The sequence below is a fragment of the Neolamprologus multifasciatus genome, chromosome 4, assembly GCF_963576455.1.
Source record: "Neolamprologus multifasciatus chromosome 4, fNeoMul1.2, whole genome shotgun sequence".
NCBI lineage: Eukaryota > Metazoa > Chordata > Actinopteri > Cichliformes > Cichlidae > Neolamprologus > Neolamprologus multifasciatus.
In genome coordinates this window covers 16948694-16969574 of record NC_140442.1, presented here as the reverse complement: position 1 = coordinate 16969574, position 20881 = coordinate 16948694, and the positions used below count along the sequence as shown (strand labels likewise).

General features: G+C 40.9%; 1 protein-coding gene across 1 annotated transcript; it reads right to left on the bottom strand.

Annotated features, from left to right (window-relative positions):
- Positions 1-511: 511 nt before the first annotated feature.
- On the bottom strand, positions 512-20578 carry LOC146520178 (voltage-dependent calcium channel gamma-4 subunit-like). The gene is made up of 4 exons (XM_085157116.1): positions 19829-20578; positions 8186-8269; positions 7158-7298; positions 512-4534 (listed from the first exon to the last, which is right to left on the bottom strand). The coding sequence occupies exons 1-4, from the start codon at positions 20049-20051 to the stop codon at positions 4008-4010; spliced, it is 975 nt and encodes a 324-aa protein (XP_085013242.1). The 5' UTR covers positions 20052-20578; the 3' UTR covers positions 512-4007.
- Between the last annotated feature and the right edge of the window lie 303 nt (positions 20579-20881).

Genomic DNA, 20881 nt, shown 5'->3' with positions numbered 1-20881 from the left:
AATAACCCCAGGATCCTTTTCTAAGTAGCTGACAGCTACTTAGTGCATTGCAGTGCACTTGTGGCAAGTAAGCAAGCTAGAAGACTGGCAAAGTTATGGAAGCAACACATTAACAAGAGAATTCTGAGTAAAACCAAAGTTACTTTCCCTAGTAACCAGTTACTTTGAAAGTAACGAGTAACTTGAAGTAACTGAGTTACTTTTGATAGAAGTAACTAGTAATGTAACTAAGTTACTATTTTAAAGTAACTTACCCAACACTGCAAATAAGCAAGGATCGTGCTTGTTAAGTAAACTCATGGAGACTAAATCTCTTTATAAATGTCTTAAATGGGAACACAAGACAGGTGGCACTCAAAGAAACCTCAACAGAAATCTCTGACAGAACATTGTCCCTATAAGACTACTTTAAAAAACATAGGTATGCAATTAACTTGCAAATAGTAGATGACCAACGCTACCTCCTGAACTATAGCCGCCCTAAAATGCACTTGATTAACTGATCCTCAGCTTTTATAGAGAGAGACACTATAAAAGCTGAAGTTTTGACAGTTTGCTGCTCTGAAGCATTCAGGTGTGCATTAACACAATGCTACAATCTTCCCAGGAGTGGATGTCTCAGCAAATTTGCCCCAAGGTTAGACCATGCAATGTTCAGAGAAACTGCGACAAACCCAAGAGCTTTATCTCAGACTCTTCAGGCCGGCGTTAACACCTTGAATGTTAAAGTTCATGACAATCAAGTCAGTAAAAAAAGTCAGTTTGGGAGGGTTGCAGGAGAACGCCTCTTCTTTCTAAAAAGAAGACGGCAGCATAGCTTAACTTTGCAAACCACAAAACCGTGAGGCCAAAAGTGGAGAAGCACAGTGCCACAGCACCACAACACAGCATATCAGCACAAACACATCATAACTGTCAGGCACGCTGGTGGAGGGATGATGATTTGGGCTTGTTTTACAGCCACAGGACCGGGGCACCTTGAGTTGACTATGATCTCCTCTGCATACCAAACTATGCTAGAGTCAGCTGTGAGGCCAGCTGTCCAACAGCTAAATCTTGGCTGAAACTTGGCCATGTAACAGGACAATGACGACAAGCACAGCAGAAAAGAAAAAAAAATTGCAAGGCCCAGTCAAAGTCAGGACCTCAACTTGAGTGAAATGATGGTGGGACAGAGAGAGCTTTGCATATGCAAATGCCCCAAACCTCAATGAACTGATGCAACACAAGATAAGTGGGTCAAAACTCCTCCACAGTGATGTGAGGGGCTGATAAAAATCATGATTATGCCAGGTTACTAGGCAGCAGTTCATAATAATAACACACTGTTGAGCAATGGTTAAGCATTACTTAATACTTAATTCATTATTTAAAAGTATTAACTAGTACTTTACTAATGATTAATAGTGTGTAGTTATTATAAAGTGTAACCAATTATAACTTCTACAAGCTATAAACTCATTGGATGTGCTTAATTTTTCATGGGACTACATGAAGACCTGTAAACTTTTTTTTTTAGGTTGATTGTGATTTATAACTTTGCTGCCAACCTGTTAAAGATGATATGATACCAACAGTACCATTAGCATGTTAGTAATGGCACTATGAACACGATAGTTAAAAATCACAGCTGAACACACAGTTTAACCCTGATTTTGTTTATTTATCTGTACACGTGACGTTTGGGGTAGTACCTATAAAGTGGCAGAGACAAAAACAGTGTAAATTCAGATTAAATAAAAATGCTTTTTGATTGGAACATTAAAAGCAGGTTTTACAATAGATTATACGTCGAACAAAGGCACTGAAAATATCCTTACAATAGTGATGATATTGTGGCCGGTTTGGTTTTTTGAACATGGAAATGTACTTTTTCTTCTCTGCCTATTTAAACAAAACAGCTCATCCAACTCTCTTCCCTCCAGAAAATCCATTCTCAAATGTTTACAGTTAATTCTCTTGATGAAGAAAAAGAATGTGCTTATATCCATAGTAAGCCATAAATCAACATAAGCACATACAGTAAGGTACAGCTGCTTCATACACATGGAATAGAAAATATAGTTTCTCTTCCTAAACAGACTTACTGCACTTCACCGTACAAAACAGAATACGTAATAGATTCACAGCAAAAACAGCGTGTGTTTATCTGAATATAAAAAGGTCAATTGAAACACATAACCACTGACAGATTTATCAAGGCATTATTATTGTTCTGTAAAATAATGCTTTGAATCTCTGTTCATGTCTCTGCACATTCAGCTTTTTTTCCTCTGTGCTTATATATACACAACTTTGCAGCTTTACATTAACATATTTTTTCCCCACACTGTAATATAAAAGTGAAAGATTTACACTCAGAACAAATCATACTGATGGCTTCATATAACATGTGCTCAGCTGGATATGTGAAGTGATATCTCTAAAGGAATATCAGGCGCACTAAATACAATCAAATACTATTCTGTGGTTGAGTGAGCCGACTCCCAAAGAAACCTGGCTCTGATATCAAGTTCAAGCAAATGCTCACAACTTTAAATTAATGCCGTAACAGCATTTTGTCTTTTTCATCAGGTTTATCTTTATCAACAGTCCATTTCTTCATGGACCTCAAAAGCGTTCAACCTGCCAGCACTGCACTGTATTTCCTGAGAAACTAAAAGAAAGAGCAGTGAAGGACTTGCAAGATGAACCACACATATCTTGTTATTATAGCCAAATCTTCCAGGGACCCACTCAGCTCCCTCTGCTTCTGTCTGGGGCCTCTGCTTGACATAGAAGCCGGGTTGGGTGGGTAGGTGCGGGGCTAGCAGATGGACTGCCAGGCTTTGTGACAGACAGACAGACAGACAGACAGACACACATTTGCCACCTGTCTCCGATCCTCCTGGATGTCGAGACTCCATTCAGAGCTAAAGGAAGTCCTGACCTGTGCTGTTTTCACAGTTGTGGGCAGCCCTTTTTTGTCAGCTTTTCTTCTTTTGTGACAGGCACATATACAATGTAGCCTCCATCAGGAGGTGTGATGGAAGGATCGCAGGCAGATATGGAAGTAGACAAAAAAAAAAGGACCATTGAAAAGAGGTGCTTCAGTGACAAAGAAAAGGACATTTTGCTCCACAGACAAATGTCAGAGAAGAATAAGGAAAGAAAAAAGGAGGAGACAGCAAGGGAGGCAAAACCCTTGCTACCTTTCTAACTTGCACAATCTACTACTCAAATATTAAACACTGTATACATTACAACTGAGTTGTTTCATAAAGACACAGTACATAAACTTTCTCATTCAAACCCACAATTAAAGTATAGAGCAGAACTAAGTATGAGGGCACAATGCAAAGTTTAAAAAAGAGCCACGCTTATAAGCAGTGGTAGAAATCTCTTAGGGAAAGAACTCTTTTTACTTATACCTTTTTTTTTTTTCCAGTTTTCACTCATTGTTCGATTAGGTTTATGCAACAAAACTACAGGATCAGACATAAAATAATTTTGTTTCCAAAATGTTAACCATGGCTCACAGATTCTGTCTGTCAGAAAGCAATGAAGAGAAACTTCACCCACGCGCACACACAAAGGGAACACCTTTATGGTGAAAAGCACATATCAGTTAGCACCTTGGTATTTAATTTGTGGGCAGAATACTGCTGAATGGCACATCTCTTCCCTCTCAGGTTTACCCACGAAGCACAATCACCATTACTCAAATATCATTTGCGATTGACACACTGCTCATATAAGAATTTTGGCACAGTTGAAAGATAATGCTAATGTTGGACTGGCTACAGCACATACAATATTAACTGTATTCTGCTTTAATATACTCTAAAAGCAGATGATAAAGCGTCCTCCAGGCTTTCTTTGGTCCTTTTCAAAGTGGACACTCTCTCTGTGAAATGCCAGGTTGTCACAAGTGCTCAGTCTCTTGCAGGTTAGCCCAACGCTTTGTCATTTATTCATTTCTTTTTCTGTCCTTCATCTGGTAAACTTTGAGCTACACAAAATACTGCTCACACTGGTGTGGTCCTGCGATTCACCCCATCCTTTAAATCATTGGGAAAACAGTTATGGACCTGGAGGAACTCAGCAGCAGCCTCATGTTCAGGGCTGTACGTGTTCTCTGTCACGCTGTCTCTTGCCAGGGCGTACATGGACAACTCATCCAGGGCCCCACTGGAAGATGCCGCCCCCTTCAGACCAACAATGGGCGAGTTCTCCCGTGAAGCCTCCGTAGAATGAGAGCTGGCGTGCGACGTCCTCCGGCGGTAGCGAAAGCTCGGAATCCTTGAGTACGGAGAAGAGGAGGAGAGTGAACGGATAAACTCACGCCGCGCCTTCCAGCGAACTTCCTTGTTTTTCTCGATGTAGATGTTGATGGCGAGGACGGCCACAGTTTCGGCTACAATGAAGGAGAGGGCGCCAAAGTAGAAGGACCAGCCGTAGGAGTAAGTGTACTTCTTGTCATCATCACGTTTGTCACTGGGATCTCCTGCATTGCTTGAGATGTAGACGATGATGCCAATGATGTTGCTCAGACCTGATAAACAAGAAACAGATGAAAGGTGAGGCTCAGTAACACGAGAAACTTCAACAACCAGCGTTTACAGGCTCTCGTCACAACCGAGGTTCTAAATGTGTACACTCTGATTCTTACAGTACAGAGAATCTTGAGCCACTACCTTATTTATTTATATGTTGCTTCCAAACTTGCTTGTAATATCTTAAAGTGGTCGTTAACAACAGTTCTCCAGGCTTTCTGAAGGTCTTTACATTTTTTTTTTGTATGGGAGCGTTTGCTGTTTTTTCAGCCCAGTCTTTGTATCTTCACTGGATATTGTATTTTCACTGGATTACTTTTCTTTGTTAAGCCACTTAATACTAACTTATGACTCACTGAAGCATAAAAAAGGCACCTAGCTCAGGGGATTAATCATTATTGTATCTACACATAACAGGCAACAGCAAAGAAACAATTTTGAATTGAATCATTAGCCTCTTTGTTACTGTCACAAATAAAACCTATAACTACTTCCCTCTTTAGCAGAATCTACAAAAATAGCAGAGTTCAACAAAAGTAAATAGTAGTATTGTACCAACTAGATTATTCCTAGATAACTGCACAGTGTGTCCTTGAAAGGGCAACTGCACAAGCAGAGGACAAAAGAAGAAGTGGAAGTCCTAAGAAGCTGTCTACAGCACACCGTAACCCCCCCCCCAAAAAAAACCCCAGTAATATTCCAGCAGCTGGGGCGCCATAATAATAATAATAAATAAATAAATAAATAAATAAATAACAGAAAATAACTTTCTCATGAAAATACGGTTATTTTCAGTAATGACAATACAGTTTGTTGCCCTAATTTTACATGGGATTTTGCCATTTTCAAGTGCTGTTAAACATTAAATTAGGAACATTTTAACGTGATTACACAATGAAATTACCTATAAACAAGGTCAACGAATGCGGCAATATGAATAATAATACTTAAATGTAAATGTAAGAAATATAACAGTTGGTTTAAATAATAATGGATTGCATTCATATAGCGCTTTTTCAGACCCTCAAAGCGCTTTACAATTCCCCTCTGGCCATCACCAGTAGGTGGTAGGTGAAGAGTCTTGCCCAAGGACACAACGACCGAGACTGTCCAAGCCGGGGCTCGAACCGGCAACCTTCTGATTACAAGGTGAACTGCCAACTCTTGAGCCACGATCGCCCTAAATAACAGTAATAATAATAATTTGATGTAAAAAACGTTTATAAGAATCATTATATATATTTTTCCATACCATTACATTTGAATTTAACAGTTCAATCTTTCAAATAACGGACAAATATTTGTGACATTATGATACATTTGTGAATGTATTTTAACAATCTAAATATGCATATGTACAGATAAATACATTTAAAAAACAAGAAAATTGTGTTTATTACATTTACACTGATTTTACGTTAATTTACATTTGAAATGTAAAACAGTCTATTTATGTAAATTTAATGATATTCTAGAAAAATAGTACAAAACTGTAAAATACACAGTAAAATACTTTTATATTACAATTTTTTTTACAATGCAGATAAACAGTATCTGAAAGTGATGTCCTAAAGTAATTGGGGGGGGGGGGGGGGGGGGAAATCCAGCTAAGACTTGACACAGGACCTGAGAGATGGATTTGACTCTTCAGTTGATCCATCTACTGAGAACTCACCAGAAATAGTCTCAGTGGCTGGGGAAACAGGCAGAAAAGGCTGAGGTATGCCAAATACACAAGAGCTGGAGGTCTTATTGAGTGATAAATTTGAAATTTTTAGTTCAAATCCTCATCGATATGTGCGGAGGAGGTCAGGAGAGAGATCCAATATCAAGTGCCTACAGATATTTAAAAAACACTCTGTCAGGGTATTTTGGGTAATTTATGGAATTTGGAAAATAGAAAACTGCCTCAGATTCATGTTCAAGTTCCTGTATTGATACCCTTAGGTAGATTTATTCCCTTTTTTTAGATTTTGATCCAACATATAATAATATCATATGGAAAACTTTGGCAACCTCTTCATTTTTCAGCATGACATTGATCCCTGGAAATCTATCAGTCATGGATTGGCCTCCCCAGAGCCTGGAGCTCAACATTATTGAAGCAGTGTTGGATCATGTTGAAGGAGATCAGAACAAAAAGCAGTCAACATCCAAAGAAGAGCTTTGAATGTCCTTCTAGAAGCCTGGAGAACTATTCCTGAAGACTACTTAAAGAAATGCCAAGTAAGCTTTCCTAAGAGACTGCTGTGGCTCAGGCTGTGTTAAAAATGAAGGTGGTCATACCAAATATTGACTTTCAAGCTCATTTAAATTGTACAAACCCTGTTTTTGCCTTATTTGCAGTATTTCCATCTATGTCTGCATATGTCTCACTAATTCTCTGAACCTGGTTCCCATTTTTCTAATATAAATAAATCAGGGGCCGGGCAAGACTTTTGCATGGTATTGTAAGATATGTGAAGAATGGATATGGTGCCTTTTTTTTAGTGGCAAATAAAGCTCATCATCATGATTGCACCTCTGACAAAGTACAAGTTACTTACTCCATTTGTAAAACCAGCATGCAAGACTGGACTTGACTGTAAACATGGATGACAGTGCATGTTTCCTCCAGCTCACCTGCAGCTACGAAGAGAATGCCAGCGCTTAGGAGCACATTGTTTGTCTTGTTGTAGACTCGGCCCACCCCAACACACAGCCCGCCGAGCATCAACAGGATGGTACTGAGGATGGGGAACACACTGGAGGCGCGAACTACACCTGCAGTGGATGGAGGAGTCACTGTAAACGGCTTTAAAAATGCAGTTTATTTCAAGATTGTATGAATTAATGTAACAACCAAGTTTCATAAATTATCAAATATATTATAATTATTTTTTTTTTATTAACCTTTCGAGTCCAGTACCACTTCTTTTCAACCTCTTCTTTGATCTGTTTTTTAAGCTCCATTATTAGTCATGCTTTGGGGCTTTGTTGTGACAAAGCTTTGCTAATCAGCTGTGGGTTGCAACAAGCGCTCTCGCTGACTATCACCAACCCTAAAATGAATCACTGTGCCATTTTACAGGTTTCCAAAGATGAATGAGCTTATTCAACTGTAAAGTCCTTTATTAAGCCCTCCTTTTATTTAGACTGGCTAATGGACTGAGTTTGGACTTGACAAGTCTCCTTTGTTCTTGCATATTAGGCAGATTCTGAATCAGCTTTAAGTGATGGGTCTCCAGTGACAGAATATTCATTGTGTATCAGACTAATCACAAGTCATGTTTAAGCCAGTTTTTCAAAGAAAAACAAGTTTAACTCTGGTTTAGACCCATTGTAACAGTGATTTTGCAACTGAAATGTAAAATCTAAGACATCAGTTAATGAGTAGAATAAAGATGAAGGCTATCCAATAGATACAGCCAAAAAATTGCTTGTAAACATATAATAGGGTTTAATAATGCTTTAATGACTTTAAGCTTTGAAATGTGTGAAATCTCACTGTCTCGTATATCTTTCTGACTCTACGTAGATAAGTGAGTTATCTGTCTGCTTTCACAATCAAATGACAAGATGCTGAATGTCAGAAGATTTCCTGTTTTTCCTTTTAGGAGTAACATAGTTTTACCGATACCAGACGAAATGTACAAGTCGGGAACACTTACGTAGCAGATACTCTGAACTGTCTGTGTCATAGTCGTTGTCATCAGGGAAATGGTTGATTCTGTAACAGCTGCCTTGATTAATGCCTGCAGGGCGAAAAGCACAAGAATGAGCCTCACTAGCCCGCCGTACACATCAAGGCTGCATTTGATTTAAACATTTAGGGTGATTTCTTTCCTATTTTTGGAAAGATATCCCAAAGTTAATCCCGTCCACCTTCCCCCCCGTAACAACGTACAACTCATTGGAGCATGGTGCTGTCTAACATGTTTAAACAGTGACCTTTTTCAAAGCATCCCTTTCCAATTAAAATCTGCAAACACAGGTGCTGCTGTTCACATTAATTAAGGACAGGTTCAAACGACATTAATGTAAGTAGTAACACCTGTGTTTACCTAGTACTATATGCCAAAATGGTTGCTGTGAAAACAGTGTGTTGAAAAACGGGCGATAATCTACTCGCAACTCTAAGGAAGCCATTTTGACAGAAAGCGAAACTTAAAGATGGTCCCGGACAAGAGTCGAGCTTCCCCAGTGGGAAGTTAGGCGTGTTTATTCCACCATCACTTCACCTGCCACTTAATGCAAATTTTTGTTGCTATATATGCCAGATCAGTAGTGTTTATGTGAGTCATTTCAGACAGAAAGAACAAACAACCTATGTAATCATTTCGTGGGTGGAATTGTTGCGTGATAGCGGCTGATGCTTCCTCCCTGTGGGCAACTTTTTTTTTTTCCACCAGCAGTGGCAATGTGTCTTTGTCACTGTGGCATAGACACAGGTCAGTGTGGTTTGACCTTGTGGGTCTGTGAGCTGTGTGTTAGTGTGTGTGCTGCTTATGCAAAATGTGGTCCTGGAAACACTGGTAAAAATGCTTCTAGTCTTACTGACAACTCAAAGTTTTTACACTACAAACGACATTCGCACATTACCTGCAGCACTTGATCTATCCCACACACTCTCTCACTGTCTGACCCTTTGATGAATATGTTTATGGTTATTTGTGTTCAGCTGTCTGGATGTCCATAGACGGATGTTGAAAAGATGGACATCACTGACTAAAATCTGCCCACTTAGCTCACTCCCAGTTGAAGCCTCTTAGCACATTCTTTTTTTAATTTTGGGGTCTTCTCTTTATTGGCTCCTTTGAATTCAATAATAGAATTTAAAATCTTTTTTCTCACACACGGTCTTAAATAATCACGCCCCAGGTTATCGTGAAGACCTCATGATAGAGTATTACCCCGATAGAGCATGTTGCTCTCAGACTGCTGGTTTACTCGTGGTTCCAAAGGTGCCTTCAGCTTTCAGGCATCTCTCTGGTATAGCCAGCTACCAGTTTGGATTTGGGAGGCAGACCCTCTCTACTTTTAAGATTAGGCTTAAAACTTTCTTTTCTGATAAAGCTTATAGTTACGACTGGTGGACTTCTTTACTCACCTCTTTTTACTCTTTATGGGTTTATATTCCCCTTTGTAATTACTTAGTTATTAATTAACCTCTGACTCTCTACAGTGTGTCCTTTGTCCTCTGTCCCTACTCTACCCCCAGTAGGTCACAGCAGATAGCTGACCCTCCATGAGCCTGTATTATTGTGGGGCCTTTAAGATATAAAAAGCCTTGAGGCTACTGTTGTTGTGATTTGGTGCAATATAAATAAAAGTGAAATGAACTGAATTAAATTCATTTGTATCTCCCTAGCTTATTAAAAATCTTCATCTGATGTATAAATACAGAGTGTCTTTGAAGAAGGGTGTGGTACAAGCTCTAGTGGCAGCTAAGTCTGCAGAGATAAGATGTTTTAGTGGACCTAGATAAAAGAAGATGGAGTGAGAAGACACTTCTCAGATGACCTCAGACTATTTTTCATGTTTAATAGTGCTTCTTCTTCAAGGTGAAAGTGAAACACAGCATGGCTTCCACTGGGATTCATTTGGTCAACTATCAGGCAAATGTTTGTGTGTTCATGATGTTAAAAAGCCTTCCCCTCTTTCATAATAAGCTCTTTATTCCTTTACCTTTTCTCTTCTTTCAGCGTTAGGCTGGAAACATTTACTTGAATCTGTACACGCAGCATGCAAAGGCTACACGTTTTCCCGGATTCCATTGTTAAGACTTTGACCTTTGACCAAAACTATTGTTAAGAGCTCGCTGAGTAGACCGTGAATTCTGCAAAGTTGAAATCACAGTTCAGTGCACATGCATTTGAAGAAGTAAAAGCGGCAGGACTATATAGCTGTGTGATTAAGATTGCAATGCCCGTAGGGATTTGATGGCTTGTGGTGCGTGTCCAAATCCAGCTCAGGTGAATGGTTGAATGCCAGAACAAGAAGTCTATTTAAACAACACAACAATAGACTGTGTGGGAAGCTTTCAACGCCAAGGTGAGGGAATGAAAGAAAGAGGAAAGAGGGAGGGAGAGGTTAAAGCTCAGAGAGGCCCTGAGCTGTAATTGAGCACGAGTATAAACAACACCTTGTGAAGAGAAAAAGGGGTTAGGGGTGGGGTTAATGGATGTGGTCTGTGCAGTAGTGGTAATGCAGTGAGCTCTTTGACTATTCATTAACCATATGAACACACTTATTCTAGGAGGAACATCCAAAGTATTAGAGATGAGCTGCACTGGGCTCTAATTTGCATATATTTACATAAACATATCTACAGCCTATGTGTTGCATGTTCATGTGTACTTGTTTGTGATTGTGTGCAGAGATATTGGCCATAATCCCTGCCAGGTAGCATGTTGCTAAATGATAGGGAAAATGTAAAAATCGTACACCTCTTATTGTATATGTAACTCATGTTAAAGTATTGTGTTTTGTTAATAATATGCTAATAGTTCTCATACTCTATTAAACCTATGTTCTAACACATGAGGACATTATCAAATATTTTCCTTTCTCTTTTGGGTTTGTGCTTTTAGAGGCTAAAGAGGCTTTTTAAACTTATTAAAGTCATTTATCTCTCACATTGAAGGACCTGCCCCCTACTTTGGCTTGTGAGGATGATGAAAGCCTGACATAGCTTTGCTAGTTGCCTCACCATCATTGGACAATTGGTGTTTAGGGAAAAGGGGGTCTGTGAATGGTTCATTAGCTGAGGCTCAGTTAAGCTTTGCCTGCCTCTGTAAGCATAAAGACTTCTACCCATGTCGAAAATATATTCCCCCTTTCATCTCCGCCCGGTCTAACAGACAAAAGAGATGGGACCTGACCCGCTGCATGAACACCAACCTTCCCATTAACAGCACACAGACAGATACCTATCAACTCCATTTCCCAGGTGCCTGAGGCTGAGCCACCGAACCACCTTTCTCTGTCGCTCAGCTTTTAAGGGCACGCTCGCTTCCATTAACTAGGTCTGCTGCTTTATAAGGGACATCAAATTAATTAGTGTCAAATCAGTCTGTGGAAATGGAGCACAAGTTTCTGTGTATAGTCACTAATGGAAAAAAAAAAGGGTTTTGGACTATTTTAAGCAGCAACGTGAGACTTTGTGTCTTGTGAAAAAAAAGAAACACACGCACACACATCTGGCTCATGTGGTTAAACAGCAAAAAAACAGGCACCTGAGCTGTGCTGTTAATTGCTGTGTAAATACCGGATCGTGCTGGAGCGGCAAGGCTTGTTGCAGATTTTACATGCGCATTTTGGTTTGCATGATTGGCTGTGTCTTTTTCTGCTTCTGCATCCAAGTGATTTTACACTTTTTATACGCTGCTCGCAAAAACAAACCCTTCACTGTGAACCTAAAATGTTACTAATAGCCAGTCCAGTCTCAGCTACTCAGTCTGACGCCTCTGTTTACCTCTGTGTGTGTGTGCGTTTAGATGTTTAGACATCTTTGTGAGGACAGAAAATTGGCAAGCTGCTATATTTGTGGGGACCAACAGTCACTTGGGGACAAAATGCCTGTCAACACGAGTTTGAAGGCATTTTTGAGGCTCAAAATGTGTTTTTAGTGTCATTGTTACAATAAGGTTATGGTTAGGTTTAGTTTGAGGGTTAGGATCAGGCATTTATTTTTGATGGTTAGGGTTAGCGGCTAGGGAAAGCAATTAGATGTCCTCATTAAGATACCAAAACAAGTGTGTGTGTGTGTGTGTGTGTGTGTGTTGGAGAGAGAGAGAGTGAGAAAGAGAGAGAGAGAGAGAGATGTAGATTGGAAGAGATAGAGGACAATGTTGGTACTGATTGGAAATCTTTTTATAAGTGGAAGCCTCAAGGTTAATGATTTATGAGTGACAGTTATCAACACAATGTCAGGGTTTAGTGTGTGTGTGTGTGTGTGTGTGTGTGTGTGTGTGCAGGCTGTGAGATGGACCCTTCATGAAATGAAATGAAGTCTGAATACTGAGCAGGTGGGAGGAGGAGGGGTGAAGCGGAGATTAAACAATGGAAGAAGGTACAAGGTAATGAAACAACAAAGGCGAGCAGAGGAACGATGAGGATGGCGTAAAGATAGGAGCCAACCTTAAAAAGGAGAAAGAAATTAGGACGGGGAGAGAGCGTTTAAGGGCAGAGATTTGAGATCAGCTGCAGGAGTGCTGGTGATTAAAACACAAAAAAACAAACTAAAAAAAACGTGCTTATCAGGTTGATGCTTCCAGTATGACTGGGTCAAAACAAACTGGGAATTATTCCTACACAGTCAACATATTAGTGGGGAAATGATGGGTTCCCAGGGCCTTATTCGAGTTGTGAAACCCCATGCTGAGCATCCCGTTTCCCTCTTCTCCATGGCAACCCCTGTAAGTTTTTAATAAGCTCATTTACATAAACAATCCCCGAGGATGCATTTGACATTTTCATTATATCATGATACCCGTTAAATAAGAGACTTCCCCCTTCAAAGATCTGTCGGTGCTTAAGCGGGCATGGCTGTGAACACAAATGGGCACGCGCCTATACAAAAAAAACAACAACAAAAAAAACAAAAACATGTGTTCATACACACTTACACACATTCATTGGAAGCAGCTGCCACAGCTGTGGTGCCACTGGCAACAGCATGATGCACGTTGTCGTTGTTTTGAATTAGAGCAGCTCAGCCTATAGCAAATGACAGGGCGGCCTCGGTGGAATACACCAAATAACGTTGTCTCATCAAGTCACCGCTCGCTTACCCCGGTGTCTGCAGGAGAACTGCAGGTGATGGCAGTAAGCTTCATGCGACACGTTCCCTCACTTCCTCGTTTTCACACCTTGCTGGCTCTGGATAGATTGATGTGTGAACCAATCAAAAGTGACATCAATGTTGCATTTCACTGAAGCTGCGTAGCCTCCTCTAAGCGATGCACCTTACACTCTTTACAACAAACGGGCTCAGCAGCAACCTGTTCTGCTGTATTATCCTTACTTCTTTCAGATCTGCGACGGAGAGCAGCTGATGAGGGAGAGCGCTCTGAGCTTTACAGAAAAAGGAGGGATGAATCCATTTTATGAAGCCGTTAACAGACAAAACACTGTAAGCGACGATACCACAAACGACTCGCACTGATTCCGCGTACGATTATTGCGCTGCGAGCTGGGGATGGCAGGACAGGGGTGAAAAAAAAAGAAAAAGAAGAAAAAAGCTCTGTGTAATAAAACAAACCCCTCCTTTCTTTTCAGTCCAAGTGAGGATGAGAGAAAAGCAATTTGGTGAAGACATCAGTGATTCAGTGTTGATATGACTGACAGTTGGTTAATTAAATTGTCACCAGGCTGCAATTTCTTCAAACACAGCTCCGCTTGGGTTCCAAGTTGTTGGAAGAAAACTGTGATCTATCACGTAGTCTGCTGTGAAGCCTGTTATGCTCTGCCACTCGTTTAAAAATGTACATGTATAATGGATTCTCCACATGGTGCTTGAGAGGTCATTGTAAGAGTGTGGATTCAAATGAGTAAGCTTTAACATATCTGCACATAGGTGCTCTTTGGAATTTTATGTCATACGGTTGATATTTTTCCAAATGAATTTTGTTACTTTCCACTGTTGCTTGTCTGTATAATATCGTTACATGGACTAGAACGAGAGACATATTGGCTTCTGTTCATTGGATACCTGTAGAATCTTGAAGTGTTGGTCTTGAATATTCAGGCTTGTCTGAAAGACCTTATAGTACAATATCACTCCAATATAGCACTTTGTCTTAGGCTTCAGGGCAGGCCTGGCGCATTTTAATTTTGTTCTTGGCTTTTCTTGGCTCTTCCTGGCCGGCTGTTGCACACCTTCAACTCACTGTCATCATCTGGATTGTCTTTAAGGACCGTCTGCAGCAATGCTTCTCTGCCTGATTGTTCCATCCACTACGGTGATGAATTTGCTGGAGCGCAAGAGCTGCCTGTGGATCCCATTACCTGCCCACGACCCACCTGCTTGCCCATTCTTCACCATTCAGCCCACACCTCTCTCGGAAACCAGCCCACCTAAGGAGCCTCTCTTAGCCACTTATTCTCCTAAACCAAGTAAACACGTCTAGCCATTTATAAATCTTGACAATCTGCTCTCAGACTGCTGGCTTACTTGTGGTTAAAGCACCTTGTTGTAAATTGTCACTATATAAATAGAATTGAATTGAACTGAGTTAAACTGAATCATTACCATGGCGTGTATCTGGTTTGCGATTCAGATCGAAATCTTTTCCTTTCATTACCTTTCAGGTGACAAACAACCCAGATTAAAAAAAAAAAACAACAACTATATTTCAGCAGCCGCTTCAGTATATAAACATGGCTTCTCCAAAATGACCAAACGCCTTTCATGTATGTTGAATTTTCCCTCTACAGTTTATACACCGAAAATTTGAAGTTACAAAGTCTTTACTTTGATGCAGACTGACTCTGTTAAGAAACAGAGTAACTCACTGCTGACTCTAAGTTTATTACATACCTGCAGCACAGCGACAGCACCACAATCCATCTGCTCACCAAAATGAGAGAGTTGCTGGCTTTTACGCTTGGAGCACAGCAGTGGTTACTTCATTAATTACTTATGATAAATTATCCCCAGAGATAGACTTGATCAGGATCTGAAAGCAAATGACATTGTGGCTGTAACTTCAGGCAGGTGACTCACACAGAGTCATAGTTTATGAGCTACATTTTAATAACTGTCTGATCAATTTATCAAAGTTTACTCATGTGTATGCACAGATACATTGTGTGATGTGGCTTCACTCATTAGAGGTGCTGTTGGCACTGTATGTGTGAATGAGGCTGTGAGGAGCAATAACTTAAAGAGCCCTGTGAAAATGACAGAAAGACGCCACTTTATGAGACTGATTATGTCAGCAACATGATATATTCCATGTGTGCGAAGGGCTTTTTTAAATATATCACTTGCAGAGCCAGTGTAATCCCAAACCACAGGATAAATCTTTGCACAAGGGTAAGCCAATAAGTTTTGTCATCTTTATTTTAAGGTTTTTTAGGTGTTTGACCACAACAGTAAATCTAGATCTCGTCAGAAGGAGTTAAAAAACACCTCTTCCACCTTTTCAAGAATTACGAGGTTAAAATTACTGCTTTTGTTACATCTAGACTGCACTACTGCCAAGCACTGTATGCTGTAGTTGGTCAATCATCTCTTGCTCACTGACAATTATTCCAAAATGTCACAGGAACAGAATCCAACATAAAGCATCACTGTTTTTATGAAAAGCCTTAGACAATCTTGCACCTGTATATGTGGTAGTTAGACTGGGTCCACACACTCCTTCAAGATTATTAAGGTCTGCTTCCCAATCACTCCTGACCATCCTGCCATTATCAAGAGGGTCTTTGCTGTTCCGATTGCCTCTGAAGTGGAAATTCCATTGTGAATTTTATTTATACCTATTTTTTATTATAAGTAAACTTATTGTGCTTAACACAGATGATAAAAACACTGAAAAAACGTGTAGGCAGTAAAAACAGCAAAATAAAACTTTGCAAAAAAGTGACATCAACATGTAATTGTCTTTGAATCTAAGCTAAAGATATGCCTTTCTTTGAAAAGCCTTCAGAAACCTGAAGGCTTTATTGTTGTGTTATGTTACATGAATGATGTGGATGTAAGTAGAGGAGTAGACGAGTTTTAGAAGCTCCTTTGTTTTTATTGTAAAACGCTTGGATTTTAAATGTGCTACAGAAACAAAATGTGCAGACTAAACGCAAAGGCACACCATGCAGACAGTCTCGGGTTAGTACACAGGCAGGAGGAAAAGGTGCAGACACTTTTCTGGCTTAACCTGGGCTACTTTGGAGGATGGCCTTCCTTGGGTTACAGAAACTGTTTTGTGGGCCAGATGCTCACCTGACATCTGGCCCATATAATGGAGACCTGTGGCTGTGACTCATCCTGAGTCAGCACTGTCAGTCAACACAAGCTGTGAGAGAAGCATAAGAGAACTGCAGATGTGGGCCAAACATAAATTGCCATCCCACATGTGATTGCCAACACAGAAAAATGACACTTCTGACAATCCTCTCCAGTCTTGGAAACAGGTGATGGTACTGTAGCTCTAGAGGCCTGGGTTCAAATCTGCCCTGAGATCATGTTTGCCCTGCTCTTTCTTGCAGCTTTCCTGTCTTTTATTCACATTCCCATCGCAACAAAGGCTAAAAAGCACCCCCCAAAAAAGTTTAAGTCTGCTAATTTGCAGTGGCAGCTATGTACAGCACAAAGACGAGGGTGTGGGTTTTAAAGGTTTGAAGAGATCAACTTAGATTAATCATCTACTGTTTTTCATCAGCTGTTTTTGCAGAGGTTTCAAAATCACCACTTTATGAGCTTCATCTAGAAGACACCAGCCCCTAGACCCTAAATATGAGATGAGCAAAGGCGCACTATTCCATAAAACTACAATTCACTTCATTATCAGTGGATCTGATGCTAACTATCTTCAATAACAGAAGTAAGTTTAGAAAAGGCATCTGTCAGTAATTTTCTAAAGTCAAAAAACTGCTTTTTTAAACTGATGAACAAGCAAATATTCACATTTCACAGGCTGATGGCAAAGATTCTTCTTGGTCCCAATGACATAAACCGTGGATCTGAGGAAACTATTGAAGTAACAAAGAGCTAAGTGCAATAACACAGAACAGAATGAGGAGAACTGAGGACTTAAACCTATAAAACAGAGGCAAACATCGCATCAACCTGAGGAACAGAGCATGTCATGACTAGTGTTAGAAGTTGGGCCCTGCTGGCTAATTAGTGCCCCTTCACGACTTCTCAGTTGTTACATTTTAATTACAGGCTCTTAGAGCATGGCAAATAGCAAAGTGACCCCCACACAACCTAAACTAGCGCTCCCACTGACCCCCAAGAAAAACAGCTGCCTCCCGACTCACATCAATCCGCCACCAGTGGGGACGTTTACCGCAAATATGTACCTGGTAATTGGATTGTTCATTAGGTTATTTCTCGTTTTAAAAAGCTGGTTGTATTTACTAGAGTCACAAGCAATAGTCTCTGATGCTTGCCGATTCTGTTGCAAATGAGGTGCACTCCGTGGCCTTACAATATTCACGTGGGAAAACAAACATTAAAGGGGAAAAGAAGTCAAAACAGCGGCTGTAAAATGCAAAAGACTCCACAGAGGAGGGAAATAATGACCTTCTGATAAAGTAGACTCATTTTATATATTCCTGCCTACTCCTTAATTGTCATTCAGGCCTGCTGAGAGAGAGAGAGAGCGAGAGAGAGAGGAGAGAGGAGGTAAAAAAAAAAAAAAAGAAAAGAAAGAAGAGTGTCCAGAAATGTTAAACACATTCATCACTGGATTCTGGGAAGGAAAAAAATGGGGCTTAACAGCTGCTGTGTTCCAGAGATTTGATGTGACTGAGAGAAAGACATGCTGTTGCTGTAATCTGTTCAGCAAAATGTGATGATGTTTTCTCCAGAAGCTGTGATACACACAGAGGCGTCCCCGTCAATAACCCAGTCTGTTTGTCTTTATGGCCAGAGGGGTGTGTGTACATTTGTGGTTGGAGTAATGGTGAAGGTGGTAGAAGTGGTGGTGGTGGTGGGGGGACTTTCTCGCTTGTGTTCTCCTCTACACTTATGAGTCTCCATGACAACAGAGCCTCCAGCTTATAGTTTTAGGCAGAGGCACAGAGGTGAAACTATCTACTCGTAACAAACGAGGATGTTCTCCTCTCCGAGCCGTCCACCTTCACCCACAGCGTGAGCCCAGAACAGCCAAATCAATGACGACAGCTCAATCCTTCCCGATATGTGGCCTCTGATGACATTAGCTCCAGGAAATGTGATTCAAAACAGGCTCATAATCAACAGAACAAACTGCAGAAATGGAAAAGCACTGATTCTGACACCAGCTGATTTTACATAGGCTGCACAGGCATTGTATACATACGTATGCATAAGTGTCCTCAAAAAAAAAAAAAAAAAAGACAAGAAAAGAAAAACATACACCAGGAGATGTATTCTGTACTTCTATATAGAATGAAATCCAATATATATAAACAGTTGTTAAAGTGGGATTTGGCAGGTGGGGGAACGCTAAGATCAGGTGTAGCCCCCCCCCCCCCCCCCCCTCTCTCTGGGAGATACAACAACTTTACATTCAGCTCATGAGAGATTTGTTCGCATATTCCAAGCACCAAGCTGTCCATCTGATGATTCTTTTTTTTCCTTTGTCATTTATTCTTCTGTGTTTTATTTATTTTTCTACTCGTTTTGCTTCAAACTGTCTTCTATCAATCACTGCGTCATAACAGACGTCTGTGCCATAAGCAAATCGATCAGTTGCATCCACTCTCTGAGGCAAGAAGTCAAGAGGTGGTCGGAAGGAAGATTGGTCAATGAATGAGTGCCTGTCTGCCTCCGAAATAAGACGTCACTGCCAGCACACCTCCTTATCGAACATGTAATCAGAAAAAGGGGGAGCAGGGGAGAAGAAAAAAAAGAAACCCCGCAAAACACATTCGGGAAGGTTGAGCTTGTGAAAAACATATTGTTTACCTGATGTTCTATAACAACAAATAAGTTTTTTTTTCTTTTTTTGCTCGGACATGACGTGAACTCAGAGTCATCTATTTTTAAATCACCGGGCATGTTTCCATAGCAATTTCAGGGATGTTGCCAAGCAACAGCAACGGATACAATGAAGACATGAATGAAAGTAGACTGATAGCGCGCACATTTCCTGCCAGCTTAAAAGTGAATGGGCTCAGACGCGCCGTCTTGGCATCATATTCGTTTGCAGACTATTCAGCCGAGTTGACTGTGTGGGCCTGCGCTTGAACAATGAGATGTAACAGTTGGCAGACAGCTCGAGAAGAGCGTGTACAGCGGGGCAACGCCGGTTTCTTCCCCGTTTTTATGCCTCTCAAATCTGTAAATGTGTGGATATTTTTTTTTCTGTCTCATTCTATATCACCTGAAAGTTGTTCCGCGTGTGTGTTCTCTTTCTCGTTGTGCGCCCATCTCCAGAAAGAGATACTTGGCATGCGTAAAGGGAAGGCGTCCTTTGTGCGCTCAGACTGAGACTGATTGTACACACTGGGAAGCAAAAGGTTCATACGAAAAAAAACCCCAAAAATAGTTTCTAGGAGAATAAAATGTGCTATATGTTTTTAACAACATTTCACTAGAAACCCGGCATATTTTTGTCAAACATGAGCACAGTTAAATCCACAAAGTGAGCAGAGCTTACCCTCGATACAGCAGATTCTCCACAGCCCAGAGTGGGTGAGATCGCCCTTCTTACTTTTGGGTTGTGGCTGTGTCTCGTCTGTGGTGGCATTAGTGCCGTTGCAGATGTATGCCCGAGAATAGAGCCAGTAGTCCGTGCCGATGGCGATGGTCATCAGGCTAAAGGCAGCGAAAGCCCCCACAGTGGCCAACAGCGTTTGAACCCCGCGGTCACACCAAGCCATGGCGCTTCATACTAGTCCACACACTCACCGGTCCAGCATGCACGCACCGGAGCGCGTCAGGGCGCGGATTCTTTGGTCATAGTTGTTTTTCTGCGTCCCATCTGCCCTGTGGTTAAAGTGGACTGTATAGAAGCCCGGGGTAAAAGAAGAAGAACCAGGCTACAGCTACTATATGAAATGTTCACCTGATGCTCAGAATCTACTGGTTGCTGCTGTGAACAGAAGAGAACACCGGTTCTGCTCACTCCTTATGCCCCACGCTGATCGGAAGCGCTCCGGAGAGCACATCGCACCAACTCAAAACATTTCAAACCTTCTGATTCTTGTTTTTTTTTTTCCCCTCGGAACACTTTTCTCTGTTCCTACATAGACCGCATCCTTGTTAAAGCCCATTTCCAGTGAGGGCTATGTCAACTGCTCTTAAGTGAGACCACACCCTCATCAAATCTAACCAATGGAGGAGATGTGCATTTGAATAAGTAAAGGGAGAAATTGTGTGACATTTAAATCTATCTCAAAATTGGAACACTTTCTCGTGAAACAAATTGATTTGACTTTTTCTTTTTTTAAACAATCTGCGCCTTGTTTGCGACACTTGGACACTCTCCTCTGATTTCAAAAATCTATGAACATTACCAAACCAAACTCAGAGTCAGCTGTCATAGGGGAAGGGTGGAGGCGTGAGCCTGTGGGAAAGAAATAATGACAGGCTTTGACACAATGGTCCTTCTCTGTGGTGCGCAACTGCCAAACAACCAATTCCCCGCGGAGCAGACCATTAAAAAAGCAATTAGATGCTTGGCGTGTGCACACACAGCATTCTAAATCAC

What these genes read in the sequence shown, in the direction of transcription:
- LOC146520178 (XM_085157116.1), bottom strand. Translation starts at nt 20,051, where the DNA reads ATGGCTTGGTGTGACCGCGGGGTTCAAACGCTGTTGGCCACTGTGGGG. An exon ending in GAGAATCTGCTGTATCGAGG is followed by an intron (nt 8,270 to 19,828) that starts GTAAGCTCTGCT and finishes TTCGCCCTGCAG; the next exon opens with GCATTAATCAAGGCAGCTGT. An exon ending in CAGTTCAGAGTATCTGCTAC is followed by an intron (nt 7,299 to 8,185) that starts GTAAGTGTTCCC and finishes CATCCACTGCAG; the next exon opens with GTGTAGTTCGCGCCTCCAGT.